The 21,667-nt window shown below is 43.9% G+C and overlaps 1 protein-coding gene across 1 annotated transcript; it reads right to left on the bottom strand.

The window, feature by feature from the left end:
* Nucleotides 1-12,421: 12,421 nt before the first annotated feature.
* On the bottom strand, nucleotides 12,422-14,763 carry LOC136538857 (uncharacterized). Its single transcript, XM_066530804.1, has 2 exons — nucleotides 14,435-14,763; nucleotides 12,422-12,591 (listed from the first exon to the last, which is right to left on the bottom strand). Exons 1-2 carry the CDS (start codon nucleotides 14,758-14,760, stop codon nucleotides 12,582-12,584), a joined length of 336 nt encoding a protein of 111 aa, XP_066386901.1. The 5' UTR covers nucleotides 14,761-14,763; the 3' UTR covers nucleotides 12,422-12,581.
* Nucleotides 14,764-21,667: the final 6,904 nt, after the last annotated feature.

Below are 21,667 nucleotides of genomic sequence, written 5' to 3'. Positions count from 1 at the left end.
CGCGAAGGAGCAGAAAACGACATGATACGTGTTTGGTCAAACAAGTGACGCCGAAGCTTCGCTTACGTATTGTCGAGATCGAACCAAGACTCGACAGATGATGATTGGTTAGTAGGAGTAGTTTGTTGTTTTTCATTTTTTTTCCATGAACTTCTTTTGCTTAAACTTTTCAGGAATTTAAAAAAAAGGTTTACTTGAATATCACGGTAAACATAGGGGCTATTCGGTTGCCGGACAAGATTCGGCTTACCTTACTAGCAAGAATCAGCCTTACCTTACCGGCTGGAGTGAGCTGAATTGGCTCTCTTGTGGCAACAAAGAATTTTTTTAGGGCACTGCAATAGTATAAGCTGGTTACTAGCTCTAAACCAATATCTTCAATAGTGCTAACTTTTAGCATATAACTCATAATATGAATAGCCCCACCCCGCATGACACTCTCATATGATCATGGAATGTGTATAAGCCTTGCTCTTAATCAAGAGCTAGCTTTTCTCCCTCTTTTATTAAAATATGAAAAAATATGTTTAAACCTATCTCATGAGTCAATTGTTGCAGTTGCCCTTACTAGCATACATCTAAGATACAGTTTGGTTCGCTTCAATGTAACGTAATCCCTTTGCGATGGTAAGTGTTTGTGTTAAATCGTGTTTGTTTCCGCCTCCACCGCAATCAAATCCCGTGTAATCTGATACCGTGGTGTACAAAATTGATACCCCTCCCCTCCCTATGTAATTGGATAGCATGGGACCACGCAGCACGGCACCCATCGTCTTCGACTCTTGATCGTGACTTATTTCTTCTCAGCTCAGCGTTTCATGGCGGCTCTCCTCCATAGCGCCATAGCCCCGCCTCCACCCCCACCCTGCCCCAACTTCGTCGCCACCCACGAGCGCACAGAGGAAGCGCACGCACCCGGCAAGGACAGCGACGGCGAGGCTCTACTGCCCCGTTCATCCCCAAGGATGGATCTGCGGCGACCGGTGAGCTTAGGACGGTGGCGGCGCGAACACAGGTGCATCTCGACCCAAGGCTGGCAGCACGGTGATAGTTCTGCTAATGTTCTTACAGCGCGGTGGCGGCGTGAACACAGCTGCATGGATCTAGGAGCTCTCGCATCGGACAGCTGGCCGGCCGCCGGGCAGCTTCTTATTTTTCATTTACGTTATAGTGCAGAAACCAAACAAAGTCAGGGATTTGTTACATTGTTACCGTTAGCACTGCTTTCTGATTCCATTAACATTTGCGTTACAATTCCTAAACCAAACAACACCTAAAGTCAAACAAATTGCCAGCAGTTCACTGTTCAGAAAGGGACGCATCCTTTTTAGCAGCCTGGACCATTACGGGAACATCGTTCCGATTGGCAGAACGGGAACATGGTGGGACGCTGTTTAAAAGGATCGAGGATTTCACCTAGAGAGGGGTGAATAGGCGTTTCTAAAAATCTACGACTTAAAATGCGGAAGCTGCTAGTATACATGGAAATTCCAAATCAGAGATTAAAACCTAAACACAGAGTATCACAACTATCACAAAGGTAAAGAGGCCACCACCCTGCAACACAAATTAACTAATCATAGAATTGCAAAGTTGCAGCAGGACCCTGCAATACCGGAGACTCCGGTATGCAACGGAGGGTCTGGTATTCACGTGTCAGTGAAGTTCCTCAGGGAACTTCCTTCTCCTTGGCTCCAACTTTGATCCAAAGGTGTAGGGGGTTCCCAGTAGGTGAAATGTAACTATTCCCTGCACACCAAAGATCACAACCTGAGTAGATCGAGAGGAAAACAAATATAGCAATTCAAAATGCAAGGAGACAAAATATTTGTTTTACCTAAGTTTGGACTCCCTCGAGTCCTACTCTCCGTTGAGGAGGCAATGAGTGACCACTTCGGGATCCACTCTAGCCGTAGACTCTTTCAACTGCTTCCCTCAATCCACTAGCTTGATCCCTTTCCTTGCGGAGGCGAGATCGAGCCTTCACAAACTTGCCGAGGCACACCACAACCTTGGTTGCTCTCCGACAACTCCTAGCCGTCTAGGAGCCAAGATCCAAGAGTCAAAAATGTGAATCACAAGATCGATGAATGCCACAAGTGCTCAAGAGATGAATCTTACTCCCGAGGTTGAAATCCACGAAGAACTCACTCCAATCTCACTCACAAAGATGGGGATTTGAGCAAGAGTGAGAGAGTGTGTGGGAGTTTTTTAGAGAGAGCAAGAGCTTGTTCACAATGTTCTTTGGAGAAAGAATGAGCGAGAGAGAGAGGGGAAGGAAGGGGGTGTGCGGCTCCCTTAACCACTCAGCTATTGCGTGTGACCATTGGGCTAGATCTGTGCTGAACAAGAATTTTTTGGTCAGAAAAGAAAATTGCTGGTTGAGGCCAAATGAGCCAGGGAGGCGCCCCCACACCAGAATTTCTTGTTGAGAGAGAAATTGCTAGTTGAGTGTTAAATGACCGTTGGCTCAGGGAGGCGCCCCCACACCAGAATTTCTCGGTTGAGCGAGATAAATTGCTGGTTGAGGGTTCTCTGTAGAATTGATCAAAGGAAATATTCGTGGGGTGTCTAGGAAATATATAATTGATCAATTGAGCACTTAGAGACAATCAACTATCATCATGTTGCATCCCTCTTAATAGTACGATATACCTACAAACTCAAGTTTAAATAAAGTCGGATTTAAACCACTTGGTAACACCTTTGTCAAATCCATGACATAGCTTTTCAATCTTCATCAATAGAGAATGCCAACATGTCCATTTTGATTGTTTGCTTGATCATAACCATCTTGAGCATGTGACTTGATCCAATTCAACCAATATGAATAAATCCAAATGCATCAAGTCACTTTCATCAAATGATCCAACAATAGTTGGTCCTCCTCACAATATAAATTCCTTTAGCTTGATTAGTGACATGATCCTTCGGCGCCCAAGCCGTCGTTTGCCCTTCACCTACGCTTGGTCCTTCGAAGCCTTTTCCTTGCTATCTTCACCCTCACAAGCCAATCCAAGTCATACCGTGATTTGAATCAACAATAAGCATACAATGAATTCCATGAAGTGAAAACATCCTCATTAACATTGATTTCATAGCAAGCTCTTTAAAAGAGACCATTCTATATGCAAGACCTATATACCAATTCAAATATGCCTGCTTTCATATGAACCATAGATGTCCCATAATATATAATCCATTACTTGAATTTCATTTCAGCACAATATGGAACACCATCAACTTTGCCTTTGTGATTGAACCATTGATACACTTCACATGATATAAAAACTCATACCTCAAGTGTATGTAATATAATAACTTACTTGTTCAACACTTAGCAAACTTATTAGTCCTTTAATCGTGTTGTCATTCAATCGTTCAAAACCCACTCAAGGGCTAGATGCACTTACACCGTCCCGACAACCGATGGAACATGACTTGTCGTCGCTAAGAGCCGGACCCAGCCGCTGCTCTCATGACAATGTTATAGGGGTGTGGTGGAGGGTATTGAGGGCTAGGAAGAGGATAGAGAGATAGACTCCATGGCCGGAAGGCGCACGATGGTGAGCCTAGAGATGATGAGGTAGTACCGTCATAGCAGTGGAGGGAGTAGCGGAACGGGGTCGCAGAGGAAGGAGGGTTGAGGAAGAGGCAGAGTGCAGCGGCGGGGTCCCACGTGGCATAGGGCCGTGCGCTTGCGCGTGCAGCATGTGGGCGGCGGCGACCGGTAGCTTCCCGGAGCTTCCCATGATGGTCGCATGGGCCTGGAGTGGGCTTTAGGTTTCATTAACTGATGGACGGTTGCTATTCATTTGGATGGAAAATCCAACGGTCCAATAAAACAAAAAACCAAAAAAAAAGATGACACATAGGGGACTCAAACTTGACACGTTCAAAACAACTCTATCCTACATGGACCAACCACCACATCCCGGTCACGTTCCATTTAAAGGTGGTATGCGTTCCACTAGTTAAAAGGAACAAGTTGAAGCTATGTACTCCCTATGTCCCATAGTTTTTGAAAGTGTCGTACCACATACCACGTTCCATACATTTTGGGAACTTGGCTATTAAGGATGCACCTATTTGCATGTAGGTCATCTTCCAAAGCTATTTCAACTCAAACCTTCTAAGTTTGACATAATATATACAAAAAAGCACCTAGATTTATGACATCAATTAGTAACATTATAGCACCAAGATTTATGACATCAATTAGTAACATTATAAAGTTTTATAGTGTGCTTGTCTTTTTATTCTAAAAAGGCCAGGTGACAAAATGCAAGGAAACCAAACAGCCGTATAAATGAGATAGCGAATGGTCAGTTGCAATTTCATACCATAACTAGCCACCGCTACCCGCGCTTCGCTGCGGGTGATGTGCCTGGTATAGGAAAAATCTTGGGAAATATGGCTCATATGTCTAATATGTTTTCTCATCGCATCACTACGAAAGGTTGGTCTATTTGGTACATTAAATGGGAAAATATGGGAAGGAAAGGTAACCTGGCTTTTTTCATTACAATGTTGTAAACGGACATAGAGGTTGGTTGTCATTACATGGTGCCTATTCTAGGCTAGCAAATCAATGACATGTTAGTGGAAAGAAGTATTTGATGGAGTTGGGCTCAAGCAACTAACACACTTAGATTCAAAGCACAACATTGGCTAGGATTACATTATAAGTGGAAAGAGCAAAAACTACAACACAAGTACATCTCCTAATGCGAGGGTTTACAAAAGAGTGAATTAGGATCCACTCCCCTTAGGCAAAACTACAACACATTTTATAAATCTGGAATTACACGACGTCGAACACTAAATTACTCCGGGATTAAAAGTTACATAGTTAAGAGCAACCTAGTACAACCAAGGCTTATTCTAGAAGTTGGGATAGACGAGGGCAATGGAGAAACAACAAGATAATGATTATCCAAAACATGGTGTATGACCAACAGATAAAAAAATAGGAGACTGAGAAGTCAAACATCATGAACCCTAAGACCAAACTAACCAACGGTAGACTTGAACTTCTTTGAAAACCAGATCCATTCTTCTTAGATTACACCATCGCCTCTGTCAGACGAACCTAGTTCCACAATGACGACTGGATCTCGTAGCTCTGCTTTGGATTCAAGAGGGATGGGGATGAAGAAGAAGAGCAAGGACCAAGGGCATCTTATAGTGGTGAACGGAGATGGGGCACAGTGCACCGAAAGTGAAGACGACATGGATGGGATACACTGCCGGTTCACGTTGTGGGGATAAAGTTGACCATGGCGCGCTCCCTGCATAAGTTAGCGGAGGGGGGAATAAAGGAGAGGAGAGAGGGTTCGCTCGACGAGGGAGGCGTGCAGGCAGCCATGTCCCCAAAAGAAGAAAGAAGGGAGGGGGTCCAGTACAGGGATGAGGGCGAGGATCAAGAGCGGACTAGAGGCCGAGAAAAGGAGAAGCACATAGTGCACGAGGACGGTGAGTGCGGCAAGATGTTGTGGACATGCGAGGACAGGGTGCTAATGGGCCCGACACTGACGGTGTCCGTGGGGTACGCGGTGACAGCGACCTAGCGTGCGTAGCGTGGCCGAGCTGGGCACAGTGCTTGGGACTTGACATCCACTCAGGCTTTTCTAAGCACTCCCTACTACCCAAGGCTAACTTTTTCTAGGTGTTCTTCTTTCCTTCCCTTCCTTGTCCACAATATGCGTCAACCTTTGTATGAAGTGAGATCGCAACATAATGCTTCCTCCGAAACCACCTCCTTTTGTTTACTTTGAGAGAACACTATTTCATCAACCCGTTGTGGATTTCCCGTTCAAACACCCGAATATTTATATCAAAAGTGGTATGGCGGTGTAACTTGGTAAAGGTACTTGGTCAACAACCTCAATACCAGCACATGCTGAGCAGCGTCACCATGTGGTAGCTGTTCCATAGGGGCCCTCAGTTTTGTCATGGCACCATAAGCTATTAACCAGGCAACTACTACCAACTTACACGCAATGAAGACGGTGGGGTCATAGACCATAGAATTAGAGGAGTATTGCAAGGGAAGATTCAAACAACAAGGGTTCCTTTCGCAACAAGGGACAAGGACTTCAAATCCAACAACGGATTTGATTTAAAGAGATTCAAGTATTCTGCTGGGACATCCATAATTAGTCGATACCGTGTCCTATGTTATCTAATCATGGCCGGTCTACTCGCATCCGAATGGTCATTTTTCTTGTAACCCACTTAACATCACCCTCAAAAACCCTAAGCACATCTAACCAGACTTAAGGTATATGGACGCAATAACACAGCGAAATAAATAAAATGCATATTCCGAACGTCCTTATGCTGGTACAACATACAGGCACTTACTCTCCCATAATTCTCGACACATCATTCACCTTTCCTACGATTGGACTACCTCAACAACTATGGACGAAATACAACGGAAAGATTACAATACTAGTGGACAGCAATGAAAGACACTACTAACTACAGGTACATCATCCCAAGGCAACTAATCTACTTTGGACCACGCATCTTCATTCCCGAGTTTGGCGGATTCTTCTACCGCCTTAGCTATGGATCTGCCTCCTCTCTTGGCAACAGCTAAGTGAGAGGAATCAAGGGTTCTACTTCTAACACTTCCAAAGGTGGAGGTGCTGGCGGTACTACAACACCAGTTCTCCTTCTTTCTAGCGGGTGGACAGGGATCCCCTCCATGATCAAGGGATCCTGCCGTTCAGCAGCCAGCGTCCTTTGCTTGGCCTTGGTGACAAGGTAGGCCTCTCCCAACTGATGGGCGTGTCGATCTTCAACCTCATTTAGAGCTTCTGACATGGTAGTCTCCCAACTCTCAGCAGCTGCCGCACTGGCATGCGCTTCAACAAGCTGCACCTGGAGCATCCTGGAGAAGATCTTGGCTTCCTCAGCTCGCCGAAGGCACTTCCTCAGCTCTAAGGCTTGTCGGTCATACTACTCATCCAGAGCATGCAGATACATGGTCAAGTGCACCACGGTAGGACTATCTTCTTGCGCATCTCACCCTTGCAAAAGCCTCCATGCGAGCCCTCCATGCCCATCGATTCTTCTCCAAAGGTGGAAAGAACCTCATAGGGGTACGGGCAATGGGCTCTTCATAGATCTGACAAAGGTACCGCAAGGCTCTATGGGCCACAACCTGGTAGGTGTCGATGAAGTGAAACCCGGTTGCGGTCACATTCTAGGCTTCAGTGATATTGGGGAACTCTTCACTCTTCCCAATGTAGACGGTAACTTCACACCGCTCAGTGCCATGCTTTTCATACTCACGGCCCTCATACTCGAGACGATCTTTGACTCCAAGCTTTTGTAGGGTGGCATATAGGATCTTGGGAAAACCCTCAGTGTTCAGGCGGTAACTACTAACCCAGGCTCCTGCCATCGCTGGTGGTGGTTGAAAGTAAGGACTGAGCGAAAAGCTTGCTCAAAAGGAAAAGCTAGGCGAGCTAAAGTGCATCGGGTGGTGGTACCAACAGCTAAGCCAGACCCTACTTATAAAGTCAGAGCGGTCAGTGGTCCTAGCGCGGTCCACCAAGGTTCCAGCACAAGATCACTATAAATGAATCGACCGATTTTTTCACGTGTTCGAGGCGAGCAATGTTCGAGGCCATTAATGACTAATACGGCTGCAAGATAAGGTTTCGACAAGAGCCCAAAAAAGAGTACGGGGAGATGTGGGTCACGGTAGGCGTGAACCACAGGCGACACGAAGCACAAAGCCACAATTTAGCATTAACTTCAGAACAGGAACGAGTTAGTCGTGCACCATACGACACGTGTGACACCTATGGATGGCGTATCTGCAAGTAATACGGGCACTACAATGCACAAATAGGATATGGATGAATGCACATCCTGTACGTCCTTCTACTGTTGCCAACATATAGGGCAACCATTTTTAGATTTTTGGCACACTGATCTCTCCATATAGCTAGTCGATACTATCGGACTATGCTTGGGGTTAGTGTACCTACAGAGAATTTGATTAAGTCTACCTAAGTCAGCAGAGTGCCATCTATCATAGATACATAACTATAGTAATAGGGCTACTTATATAACTTTACATGCAACGTCCTAACTTTTTTAAAAAAATTTATTGTCAAGTTTTAGTTTAGAAATAGGTTCTGAAGCTTTATTTCCTCATTTATGCCGATGGTGCTGCTGGTAGTGTAGGGAAAACGAGCGGTGCAAGGAAGGCAGCAGATCTTTGGCCGTAGTCCGCAGCGATCGCCCTGATGTTTGCCATGGTTAGGTGGACACGGAGGTGCTAAGGGATGATGGGATGCTGCACGGCTGGGAAGTTGAACCTGCACTGGCTAGGGAGCCGTATTAATGGCGACCAACCCCAACCACCGACCACCTCAGGAGCAACATGCACGCAACCCAAGCTGTCTCTTAGAAGCATAGATGCATGTGTAAGTATAAATGTTTCTGCATGGTTGGTGAATTATTTTTATCTGATGGTAAGGAGGAGAGGCATTAAATGTGTCCACCTGCCCGACTTGTTTTATGTGATGGTAGCATGGAGAGGAGGCACTAAATGTGTCCACCTGCTTTCGACCCACCCTGCGTAGGTAAAGAGATCCAGTGCTTTCAAATTTACTGAGTAAATTTCTGGATAGCTTAGGGAGGCACTCGCCATCTTGTTTTATATACTTTGTACGTTAAGTCTATTGCACTTCTCGTATAAATTCTCCAGGGACCATCATTTATTGCTTCATCTTTACCGTGCTTTTTTTGGTGGGTCTTTACCGTGCTTTTAGTGGACTATAAAACTTTATTCGTGGACAATTTTGAGTGTTAACACTTAAGTACTCTCTCCGTCCTAAAATGAATATAATTCTCACTTTTTAATATGTCAGACAATTTTAAATTTAATCAATAAGATAGAGGGTGTGGTTTTAAAGACGCGGCCAGAGATAGCGTGATGTGAACCTCAGGAATTGCCTTCTACTTTGTCAGGACCATACAAAATCTTATAGACACAATTTACGCTTCCAAGGTGTTGAAAAAGTTAGTTCAAATTTGGTCACCTCCATTCTTTTTAGGTTCATACTTCGCTACTTGCAGCCGGGGAGGAGCTGTGCCACCGGTGCTCAGCTTCTCACCATTAATGGTGTCGCTGTGGCGCCATGGCTGCACAGGAAGATGGGATGACATTGTAGGTGGGCGGTGCGGCGTGTAGCGGGGGGTGTATGGTCGGCATGCATGGCCGGTGGCTCGTAGCGTGATGGTCAGCACGCATGCAAGCACGAACCTCGTGCAAGATGCTGAGGCCTTTGCTTGTGCCTGCGTGCTAACTTTGCATGGTGCATGCAAATGGACAGCGGCTAGTTAGCGTGGTTAAAGGTAACAAGGTGCTGCAGGTGCGTGCGTGGTAAATGTGGTGGTTGTCTGCATGCGTGCTTGCCTTGCTCTATTTGTTACGCATATACGGTTGTGCTGCTCGTGATGCTGCCATGCATGGAGAAGGGAGCGAGAGGAAAGGCGGGAGGTGGGACCGGCCGTCGTGGCGGCGTGCAAGTTGCCGCAGACGGCGAGGGGCGTTCGGGCGCTGGTGCGCTACGGCGGCGATGGTGGTGTGGTCAGCGCATGCGCCGTTGTCGGGCATCTAGCAACGAAGGACCAAGTCATCAAAACCATTTTATTTCTTGCTCATATGTCTATAATTCGACCATCTTAACTATGCCAACGTTCCATTGAAGCACAACCAGCAGACACATTATATATGTCCCATGGTTGCCTGCTTTTATGTTGTGAGCAGGCTACTGTTTGCCTAGTCGTGGAACTAAAACACCATCGAAAACATAATCTAAGAGCAACCACAATGTTGCAAAAAAGTAGTCCATAGGCATTAGAACAGTCTACCAGCTAGTTGAAATATTGTAGACTTTGTATGTATCAGTATGTCTTTGGTTACATGACACACAGCAGGTAAGTTAATGCACTTATAGAATGTCCCTAGGTACACGTGAATTTTTGAGAGTACTGCCACTGGGTGCCGGCGGGTGTGCTAGTCCTTGTCGCCATAGGCAAGTGTGCTTGCCCAGAATTATGCTAATGATGCTTAGGCTTTAAGCGTTCTGCGGCCAAGTTGCTTGTTAACACGGTAATAGAGTTTGATTAGGAGACGCTCCTTCTCATTCAATACGGAATACATGTCATCACAAACGTGCACCACATGTATATATCTGAAGGTGGCACACAGGGGCAGGTACATATGCGAGCTTACACATAGCCAATGTACACACAAACTTTACAAACTACTGCAGGGATGAACTACAATGAGGGCTTCTCCAGTGGGGATAGAAAAGCGACTCATCATCCAACGTGGAGGCTGGAAAAATCGATCGACTGGAGTATACAACTCACGCAGAAGAGAGAGAAAAATCGACTCACGTTTCAGGGTCGACTCCTCCCAAATAAACAAAGAATTCGGCCCACCTGTAAGAGCCAAGAGCCGAGACGGAGCGGCGGTGCTGGAGCCGAGTCGAGCGGGGGCGAGCGACTCAGGCGGCGGTGGCAGGCGACGAGTCAAACGACGGCGGCGGTGGCAGCCAATGAGTTGAACATTGGCGGCGGCAATTTGCATAGTCTCCACACAGAGGGAGGCCGACCGTCATAGATCTCAATGAATTCTACAACTTTGTTGTTAATAACTTTATCATTTGAAATCAGTTACTATCCTAAAATTCTTTTCAAATTTCATATATTTTGAAATTCAAATTTTTTATTGTTAAAAAAAGTTGGATGAGGAAATGACCAAAACAAGGTTTATAGACCTTGATGAGCTCTACAGCTTTGTTGTTGACGACATTTCCATTTCAAATTATTTAAGATCCCAAAATTCTGTTCAAAGTTTTCATATTTTGAAATTCAAATTTTCAATCGTTCAAATAAAGTTGGATTGAGATATGAACAAAACAAAATTTATAGATCTCGATGAGTTCTACAACTTCATTGTTGATAACTTTTCCATTTAAAATCATTTTTGTCCCAAAATTTATTTTGAATTTTTCATATATTGAAATTCAATTTTTGGAATTGTTGGGCTGAATTCTAGCCTGTTCCTATCCTTGGCCCGTTCTTATCATTACCCACTGCAGTTTTTTAAATGGAGAATGAGAGCTTATATTTTGAAATTTAAATTTGGAATTGTTCAAACAAACTTGAATGTAGAAATTAAAACTTTTAGTTGTGCGGGTAGCTCTCAGGAATATTACTCTGTGTAACTGTGCATACTTTCTCAAACACTACCTTGCTATAGCTACGTTTCCTTAGACTCTGTTTGAGCATGTAAAGAAGCTCTGTCTATTTTTGTCTAGGGACTAAGATTTTCACACTTTATAGTGTCCAGGCTACAAAGATTTTCTCATAAAACATTGTGTTAGGGATTCACTCTCGATGAGAATCCAAAAACAAGTTTCACATACTGTCTTCTTTCCCTCCTTTGTTTCTGTCTTTAGGTAGTGCAAACAGGAATTGAACCTACTTTTTTTTTACCCATTTAGCCTTTCTAGGTTAGTGTGTGCTTTTAACCGTTCCCATGGATGCTTCAGTGAGTGAACTAGGTTTTTGGCAATGTTCGCTTCTCTTATAATTATTTTTTCAGCTTGTTTTTTCAGCCGGAACAGTGTTTTCCTCTCACAACAAATCAGCCAGAATAGTGTTTTGGCTTGTTTTTTCAGCGAAACGAACGGGGCTTTATTTTAGAGCAAACTAGATTTTTATTTGAGAGCGGACTATGCTTTTAGTGGTATTACTTCTTGAGCTTCTACTCTTTAGTTAACAGAGTGTTCTTTTTTTGAGTTATGGCTCTTGTCGATCTCTCTTTTCCAGCCAGCTAGTGTTTTTTTTTCTTTTTCTCTTTCCTTGAGTTGGGGTTTTGGTGCGTATTGATGTCCCAATCCAACTGTCCAAAGTTGTATATGTTTATTTTGAGTCTGGGCTTCATTTACTTTTTAATATAATCGGCAACTCTCCCCTGTCTGACCCGTTTTTTTTTTTAAGAGAGAGATTTGGAAAAAGACGGAATAGGAAGACAAGAGTAGAGAAGGGGAAGTTTGCAAAGTTAGATAAGCTTGGAATGAGCATGGGAACATGTATTGAGATGATTCCCATGGTTTAAGCATTGCCACACTTGTGTAAAACATTTTTCACTTGTGTACTTGTCGTAACTTGTAAACGATATCACTTGTGTAAAACATTTTTCAGAAACGAGTTTTTTCATTTCTGTTTTCTTCCAGTCATCTCGTGTACCATGGTTTAAGCATTGCCACACTTTGTTCATACAGCATTTGCACGCACATAAGTCAAGCACCAACAGCAATTAAATCCACATAGACACTAAGTTGTACAATAAAAAAATAATAGTTTTATCATCAATCTGTCGTCCATGCAATATAGCAAAAGCTTTTTTGCTCAAGGTTATTCTCAAACTGCACTACAGATCCATCAATGAAGTATCCCACATCACTAAACGCTTAGCTCAAAACGGAGCAACCACACACAAATGCTACCGGTAAACGGCCAATGTCCTGATGCCCTCACTGGCCCCTGCATAGAGCAAATCATTTCCCAATGAATAAAGAGAACTGTTCATGCAAACAATGAAGGTACACACCAACCGCCTATACCGTATTAGTTTGCTGATCAAGCAAAAATAGTAAATAAAAGTTAAACAGCAACATAGTTCCAAATGATAGGTGTTGTATTGGCATATCACCAACAATGACTATTTGCACGACATTCTCAGACACCTAAATGATGGATCAGAATGTGGCAACGTGGTCATAACAAATAATAACCATGATAACTAATCAAATATGAGATCACAGCTATGATCACAACCCACACAAGTCAGAGCTAAGATAAAATGCTATTGTATCACACTATATACAAACACTACTGTATAATGCAACAATTCTTCTGTGCAATGAATGTTCACTTGTAAATTAGTAACCTATTTTCATGATTATAAAATAAACAAAAGGGGCAACTCTGGGATGCTATTCTACATTTCAGTGTGCGCCTTTTTATTAGTTCTTGGATTTGTAAGCTATTTGCAACTGGTCAATTCATCAAGAACATTCTAGCAGGTTAGACTAAAAAATAGTGGGCTACTGGCTGCCTATCAGAACTCAGTATATGGGCAATGCACCTTGCAAGGTAGTATGAGCTGTGTACAGGAATATATGCTGAAAATACATGACATCAGGAAATGCAATATTTTACATAAATGTATTGAGGCACCAAGAAAGTTCATTGGCATATGCATCTACATTCACTACTCACTAGACAAATTCAGTGAGAAAAAGGTAGAGAAGTCTTTAGAATTAATATAACACATCAGATGAAATATAACACTTCTAACGGGATAACTCTATTACTATCTGAAAAGGGGACAACTCTCTTAATCAATGTGACATGTATGGAGCTAATTTCGGATCAAGTAATTTGTAACTTATGAATTACTTTGATATTCATAAGGAGCTAAACCAACCAGTTAGACTCTTATGTTCAGTAGAGTCACAAAAAATATTGAATATTATTGGATCATACACTCGGGTCATAGGTTAGCTATTTGCTCCACTTCTGATTGTGAACACATGAAATTTATAAATCTCTGATCTGAGGGCAGCGTGTGCAGTCACTCTACTATTTATAAAAAATTCACCTTATTAGGCATTTTTTAACAGACAAGAAAAGAGATTACCCAGAACTTTGCTAATGGAGCTCAAATTCTAGCGATTATATAACCTAATAAAAAGGGATTAAAAGAATCAAGCCTAAATCAGCTAGATATAATACCAAAGGTATATAAAAAGGATGGAGTGCCAAATTTGCAACAAATATGATAAAGATGCAATATCAAATTAGTGACACAAACCTGTGCAACCTAATAAGTTGGATCACCACATGCCATGAAAGTATCCACCAAAAGGCTCCTAAATTTGTAGCATGTTCAACATCCTGGTACTACCATACAGCACACCTGTTTCGTGGATGCCTAAGTGAGCTAAGGATGAGTTGGGTGCAAATGAAAGTATTCCATCTGAACTATGGATTCTCAGCTCACACAAGCCTTCCAATCCAGCCCCCTGGACCAGGGTGAAACTGCGCTCAGAAGTCAAAATTCTCCTCAGCGCAACTCAATCCACAAACCCACTCAATTCCACTAAGTGTGGCAAATAGAACTTCACCAGGCATTTCGTCGAGCACTTGGCGATCACAATAGGACACATTCCAATTTGTCACCGCAACTCACTAATGTCTGATCAACAAATCAATCGGCAAGAGATGTCAAGCACAAGCACACAGAACTACAGAAGCGTTGCGCTAACAGGTACAGGTATTGGTGGAGATGGGAGGGGAGTCTCGATGGGAGGGTGGCCCTGACCTGATCTTCTTGATGAGGATCTCGCGGAGCTTCTTGCCGAGCTCCTGGGACCGGACGCGCTGCATAAGCGCCTTACGCGCGAGCACGCGCTTCTCCGAGTCCTTGACGTGGTGGTGGGTGCGCGCCCGGATGAGGCGCTCCATGCCGCTGGACCGCATCTTGCGCTCCATGACCGACAGCGCCCGCTCCAGGTTCCCGTCCCTCACCTGCACCACGATGCCCCGGGCTTGCTGCACCTGCCCGCGGTGCCCTGCCTCCATCACCGACGGCCGCGCAGCCGCAGCCGCGGCCGCGAGCCCACGCGCCGCCCTTGCCACCGCCTGCATCGTTCTCTTTCGTCTCCTCCCGCCGCCGCCGCCGCACACACTCACTGTAGCCGCCGCCGCACACACGCGAGATGTGAATCTCAACCATTAAATTCACAGATAAAAGGTATTATGTCTGAAATGGTAGTGGCAAAACAATGCATGCTGTTGTTTTTATCGGAAAAAAATGTTTTATCCAATATTTTTCTTCGCACTCTGCAATTGGCCTTAATTTTACTACAGCAACTTTATTCCACGAACACTAAAGTCCATCTTTCCTCTGAAATATGCCATCCCAACTAAAGTGCTTCATACCAAAAACATGTTATCATGCCTAATAAATTTATTGTATTAGAACAAACAACGTTCTAAACCGTTCCTTTACCAAAATTAAGCTCAGGTGACGCCTGCTAGGTGAATTAAGCTCATATAGGATCTATATTTTCAAGACTTTTATCACCTCAATGTATCGCACCTGAAAATTAACAAAATATTCCTTTATAAAAAAAAGGATCTATACTTGTATAAAAAAAAGATTGGCATGAGTACAGTGCTGTAGCATAATTTCTATGTCATTAAATTACAGAAGTCAGATGAAATGTCTAGTAGAGACATTGGCACTTGTTAGGATAACGAAATGTACAAAGAAGGCTTAACAGGCTGCATAAATCATAAGTGGCATTACAATTGTTTGGAAAATAAGGCCAAGGTGTAAGTTGACTAAAAACAATAAGACCAACTACCACCGGAAATGAAAAGTGACCAAAGAAAATCAAATAATACATTGCATATAGATTATTTGGCCCATCTCCCATACGGCCAGGACTCAAGTTTCAACTTTGGAATTGCATTACGATGTCAACACATAGGAATGGCCGATAGATCATAAAAAAAATAACAACAGATAAAAGCATATACTTATCCTTATGGCTGCTGGGTTATATGCGATCACTAATCAAGGTGCATCCGATTAGCTTGGTAAATAAGGGAAAAAGTTACTATAGGTTTACCTTTGAAACAGGTGACAAAAGAATTTCATGGATAAGGAAGCTGGCATCCTTGCTGTCAAGTTACTCCCATTTTGGATGAACTAAGAAATATCTTGATCATCAATTAATCATTGCACCAGGTATGTAAGTTTTAGTATTCAACATGAGAAGAAGTATTCTTGGTACTTTATTCCCTGTAAGCATTCAAGAAACGTGAATGTGACAATTTAAATTAAAACACATGACTACATGATGGCTGAGCAAGTGTGAAATTGGGAAACATAGTGGTCTATAAAGCAAAGAAATGCACTACAAATCTCATCTGTATCACCGAAGCATGCTCTGTATCACAAAGAAATGCTAAAATTGTAATCCATGAATGAAGGTCAAATATTAACACCAAACAATAATTCGTCACATGTGAGACAGTATATCACATTCCACTCTTTTATTTCGGAAAACAATCAGATAAATAATTTTTCATCAGCAACATAAGAGAGATTTACAAAATTAGAGATGCATATAGAAACATAAAGGCATAATTATAGAGTTCATCAGCCAGCTTTTTGGTTCTGCAGCAAAAAGTTGCAAAGAAATATAAACAATATGGAAACTAAACCATATAGACCATGTATCATGTATTGAGGTTTATAATCATATAGTAGGAAAATTGTGAATGACATGAAAGGAAACAAATTTGGATATACAAATGGATGTAGAACAAAACCCTGTGAATAAATAAAACTGACAGGAATACTAAGCGCCATGTGACATGTCTGCATTTAAGGTGTAGGAAATCCAACATCTACAAGGCAATTGATAGGTCACTTTCCATCTGGAAAAACAAATCAGTTAGGATATTAGGAAGCACTTAAATATTTAAATATGTAGAGATAGATAGGCAGCGGATTCATGTCCATATGTTCAGCAGGTCGAAGGCATTAAATAGAGATGCTTCTCATATAGCCAAGAATAGACGGTGCCACAATGAATCCATGAACCATCTCTTCTTTTTCAGAGGTAACTATCACAACCATGTAAGAGCTCAATTTGTTCACAAATTGATAAAGTAGATGTACTGCTTGAAAAATAAAACAAATAGAACCTGAAGGAAAGTTTGTGGAAATTAATAGTGGGTTCCCAAAGCGCTTAGTTACTAAGATTGTTTTTGTAATCGGTTTGAAGAACCTATATCTGCAAATATGAACAAATAGATGAGAGGACAAAGGATCATTAGTGGTAGACCTATGCTAACCTTTATCAGTGGCGACCATGTGGATCCTCGGCGGCGTTCCCGGCAAGCTACAGGGCGTCAGGAAAAGCAAACACAGAGGTGTCAGTTAAAACCTAACCAAATCGAGAAGGCCGCAACAACCCCATTGAGATTGAACCCCAGATCCATACTGAGAAGAAGGGGACACGAACCTGGACAGCGTCGATCTACTCGAAGACAGCGGCGAGGTTGACATTGGGGAGTACCAAGCTTGGGCAGATGAAGATGAAGGAAACGCTTGCAGCCGAGGCCAGTCGTGACCCAAGTGTCGTTGCCGCCGGTAAGGGCCACCGGTCTTCGCAGCTGCCGCATTTGGACCCGTAGCCGTGGGGGGGGGGGAGGAAGAGGACACAACGTGATTCGTTCGTGCAGCGAGGTGGCCATGTTCCGTGCGGCCGACCCACGCCCACGTCAAGGCCCCTGATGGAGTCCTTGAGCGCCTCCACGCCGGCCGCGAGCCCCTCGCTAGAAACGGAAGACGCGACATGGTCCGGCAGGACGGACGCGGTCGCGCGCATCGTGGGGTAGTGGTCGCGCCGTCGGGAGTTGGAGGGGTAGGGGAGGGGGAGGCAGGCGGGGGAGAGGTGGCCGTCGACGCCGGAGATAGGGTCATGGAGCTCGTCGGGGCTAGGGTTGCAGGGGGAAGGAGGGAGGAGTAGAGGAGGGGGAGGCCGGTGGGGGAGGGGCCGGTGCCGACGGTGAGGTGGAGCTCATGTGGCTAGGGTTGGAGGCGGCGGGGTCAGGTGCCTGTGCGACTAAGAAATGGGAGATGGGGATGGGATGAGAACTGGAGATGGAGACGGGATGGGAGCCGTGCCGAGCATACAAATGTTTCGGGGGAGGAGAAGTATTAAATGCGTCCTCGGAGGAGGAGATGTATTAAATGCGTCCACTTATCAGACTTATTTTTATGTGATGGTAGTATAGAAGGAAGATATTAAATGTGTCCACTGCGTAGGTGAAGATGTCCAGTGCTTTTAAATTTACTAAGTGAATTTTTGGATAGCTTAGGGAGGCACTCGTGCATGCATAGAAGTTTAGTAAATCCATTAATGTAAAAGAAGAAGGCACATGTGATATAAATTTCACCTGGCATAGTAACTTTTTTTATGTAAAGGACATATGAAAGCACAGTGATATAAATCCATCTACCGTAGTAACTTTTTGCATGCAAAGTACACCTACAGTTTAAATTGTCTTTGCATGTGGTCATTCAATTTTTCATCTACTTCATTGAATGTGTTCAGTTGCTTGATCTATCTACTGCCGAATGCACGGAGGAAGACCGGTTGTGACGCGTTTCATCTGAGCCGTGGAATTTCTATCTAACGCACCAACTAAACAAAACGTACGTTACTACGGTAGAGGGATTTACATCACTGTGCTTTCACGTGTCCTTTACATAAAAAAAGTTACTATGCCAGGAGAAATTTACATCACATGTGCCTTCTTCTTTTGCATTAATAGATTTACTAAACTTCTATGCATGCCCAAGTGCCTCCCTAAACTATCCAAAAATTCACTCAGTAAATTTAAAAACACTGGACATCTTCACATACGCAGTGGACACATTTAATGTTTTTCTTCTATACTACCACCCTAGAAGACTGCCGATTCGGCATGCCTTCGTATCTTTAATATGCCCGCCTCTCTGGCTGAAGCTACCAACCTAGGATCGAATAAGACAAGCAAACTTGGAACTGCTTGATACCTGATGCCGGTGACAGCTGTAGACAAGTAGTACGATAGAGACACTCACCCTGTTCGCTTGTTGGTTTCAGTCAGCCCAAACCAGCCAGCCAACAGTGTTTTCCTCTCACAATGAACCAGTACCAGCAAGCCCAAACCAGCCCAGAAACCAACCAGCGAACAGGCCGACTCTCGAAAAAAACAAGGCAAGTGAGGGAATATAAGTGAAAGCGCGACAAGGATATATTTTTGCCTTCTCTTGTGTTAACAGCTAACGTTTTCCTTTAGAGAAGAGCTGAATTGTCCGTGGACCCCGGTGAGTCATCTATCTATTAGGGACCGTCGGTATCCTTTCATTTATAAGAATTAAAATCTACTTAATAAGTTAGGCTATTTGGCTTAAAATTTGATATTCTGTCACTTTCCAAAGTTCACATATAAGGCCATCTCAAATTTATAGGATGGGAAATGAAAATTAATTCTATACATCACCATTCTATGTTTCTACCTTGCAACTTATAACAAGCTCTTCAACTCACTCCCCTACGATAAAAATACAACACATAAGTACTCCCTCTAGGTCGGTAAAAGAAATTGTTTTGAACAAGATTTGGGTTAAACATTGGGAATATAAATCATGAATAACTTTTAAGTTGTTGAATTGAGAAATGTGAAATCCATATGAATAGATTTGTCTTGAAATGTACTTCCATAAAAGTATACATATATCACTTTCTAATAAGTATTTTTATAAAAATAAGAAGTCAAAGTTATGCTTTGGGGACCATGTCGCTGTAAAAAATGACTTCTTTTACCAGCCTGGAGGGAGTATCTCTCTCGTATAGCCAACAATAATATATAAATATAATCCATATACAATCATATTAGCTTAATTAATATATGTTTAAATTATATTATTAAAATGAATTCAATTCCAAAGATCCAAATGGAGCCATAATATTCCATCGTTCAAAATTATAAGTCACTTTGGTAAGTCAAAATTCTCTAATGTTGACCAAGTCTTACAACACCAAAATACTCCTAGGTTCTTTCCATGCAATATGTTTTAGAGTGCACTTAAATTGTATTGTAGATGCTAATTTTATATATATTTCTATAAACTTATTTTCACTTACATGGTTAGAACATAGCTAAAATCTACATACAACACCTATATTTATACCTAATAATAATATTAAAGGGAAATTTTTCTCTCCATCCTACTTTTTGTCCGTTGCCTCCCGCATTTTCATCCGCAAACCTTGCATAGAAAAACAACACTAACTAAAATAATTTAGGTTTGTGTAGCCTCCGCTTCTGCCTCCTCCTTTCCTCGTGCGAGTCTCTTTGGTAAAAAAAATTCATCCTTCCATTTTTTTCCGTGCCCATCGAGGCCTCTTTTTATCGGCATATATCTTGTGTGTTCCTGCCCGTCTCTTTTAACCTCACAAATATGCACAATAATTAATTTTTAAACTCATCCTTTATAAATTTTATTAAGGTACCGGTATTAGACCTATCATTTAGAGTCTTAGAATAATTTGATTTAATTAAGTATAAAATGGGTCAATCCTAATTAAATCCAGCCCATTAAATCCCACCGCAACAAGTAATATGAAACATGCGCCTCTGTTGACTTTTTTTTTTAGAAGAATGCGCCTCTGTTGACTGCAACAGTGCAACGTGTGCGAGGCTGCGCCAGTGTAGCCGAGCCTAATCAGGAGGCAGGACCGCAGGAGCCCGAGGAGGACGGCGTCGGTGCGGTGTGCACGGCACATGGGCTGGAGAACTCACAAATTTGCACTACCATCCCTCGGCCTCCGCCGATGGGCCGGCCGGGCTCTGCGCTGCATTGGCCACTGGAGCTCTAGCGATTCTCTCACGGCCCGATGTGCAAGTTAAGTTGTTCAGTGTTCACGGTTTAAAAAAAACCTTGTTCAGTGTTCACTGGAGTTACACATTCTATATGTTGAAGAAGCCATCAAGTCGAAATGCAGGTCCCATTTAAGCTTCCACCGGCTACTGACGCATGCACGCACTGTTCACAGAAGCTTTTTTCTCTCTCCTCTCTCAATCTCCTTTCTTCACCGGCTCTATGAGTGGAGAAGAAAGAAGAGTGAAAAAGAGCTCATGTGAACAATACATGCGTCAGAGAAGGTGGAGCCAATAAAAGCTCTACGAAGCCGGGCCGCAGTCTCCTGGCCTGCCCCAATTCGTAGGTGGTTAACCTAGGACGTTAGTCAACTAAGAGTAAAATGCATGCTGAGTCCTCAAACTTTTGGGCCGTTCCTATCTAAGTCTTCGAACTAAAAAACGACTATACAGGTCCCTGGTCTATTGCCAGCGTACACCAAAGGTCCAAACCTTGCCACACCAGCGTCATCATCCGATGTGGCCATGCCACGGTGGCAGTTGGACACAGTAGCCGTACCAATTTCTCAAACAAAAGCACCTCTCGCGGTCGCCTCGCGCTTAGGCATGCCGGTCATGGTGGGCACCGCGAACGTGTTGCCGAACTTTCCCAGGAACGCCATGGCGACGATGAACGTGCCACCGAACTTCCCCAGCGTGCGTGCGAGCCGCCGCCACGGCACGCGGGCACGCGAGCAGGCTAGCGCGGCGGGCCGCCGCCGCCGCCGCCACGCGGTCGTGCGTACGAGCGCGGGCGGGCTGCTGCCGTCGCCGCCGCTGCGGGCGTGCATGCGAGCCACAGCCGCGGCACGCGGGCGCACGAGCAGGTGACCGCGGACGGGCCGCCGCCGCCGCCGCGCGGGTGTGCGTGCGTGCGAGCACAACGAGTACGGGGCGAGCACTTGTGAGGACGGGGCGAGCACGTGCAGGGGCGAGCACTTGTAGGGACGGGGCGAGCACGTGCAGCGGCGAGCATCTTGGTGGACCAGTTGTTTTGCGGTGCCAACCCTACAAGTTCCCTCTCGCCGAGCTTCTACTGCCATTAGAATGCTCTCCAATTGAGTAT

Source organism: Miscanthus floridulus, chromosome 2 (genome assembly GCF_019320115.1).
Source record: "Miscanthus floridulus cultivar M001 chromosome 2, ASM1932011v1, whole genome shotgun sequence".
Lineage (NCBI taxonomy): Eukaryota > Viridiplantae > Streptophyta > Magnoliopsida > Poales > Poaceae > Miscanthus > Miscanthus floridulus.
The sequence above is the reverse complement of the archived record's forward strand: the minus strand, read 5'-3'. Positions and strand labels throughout refer to the sequence as shown.

What these genes read in the sequence shown, in the direction of transcription:
- LOC136538857 (XM_066530804.1), bottom strand. Translation starts at nt 14,760, where the DNA reads ATGCAGGCGGTGGCAAGGGCGGCGCGTGGGCTCGCGGCCGCGGCTGCG.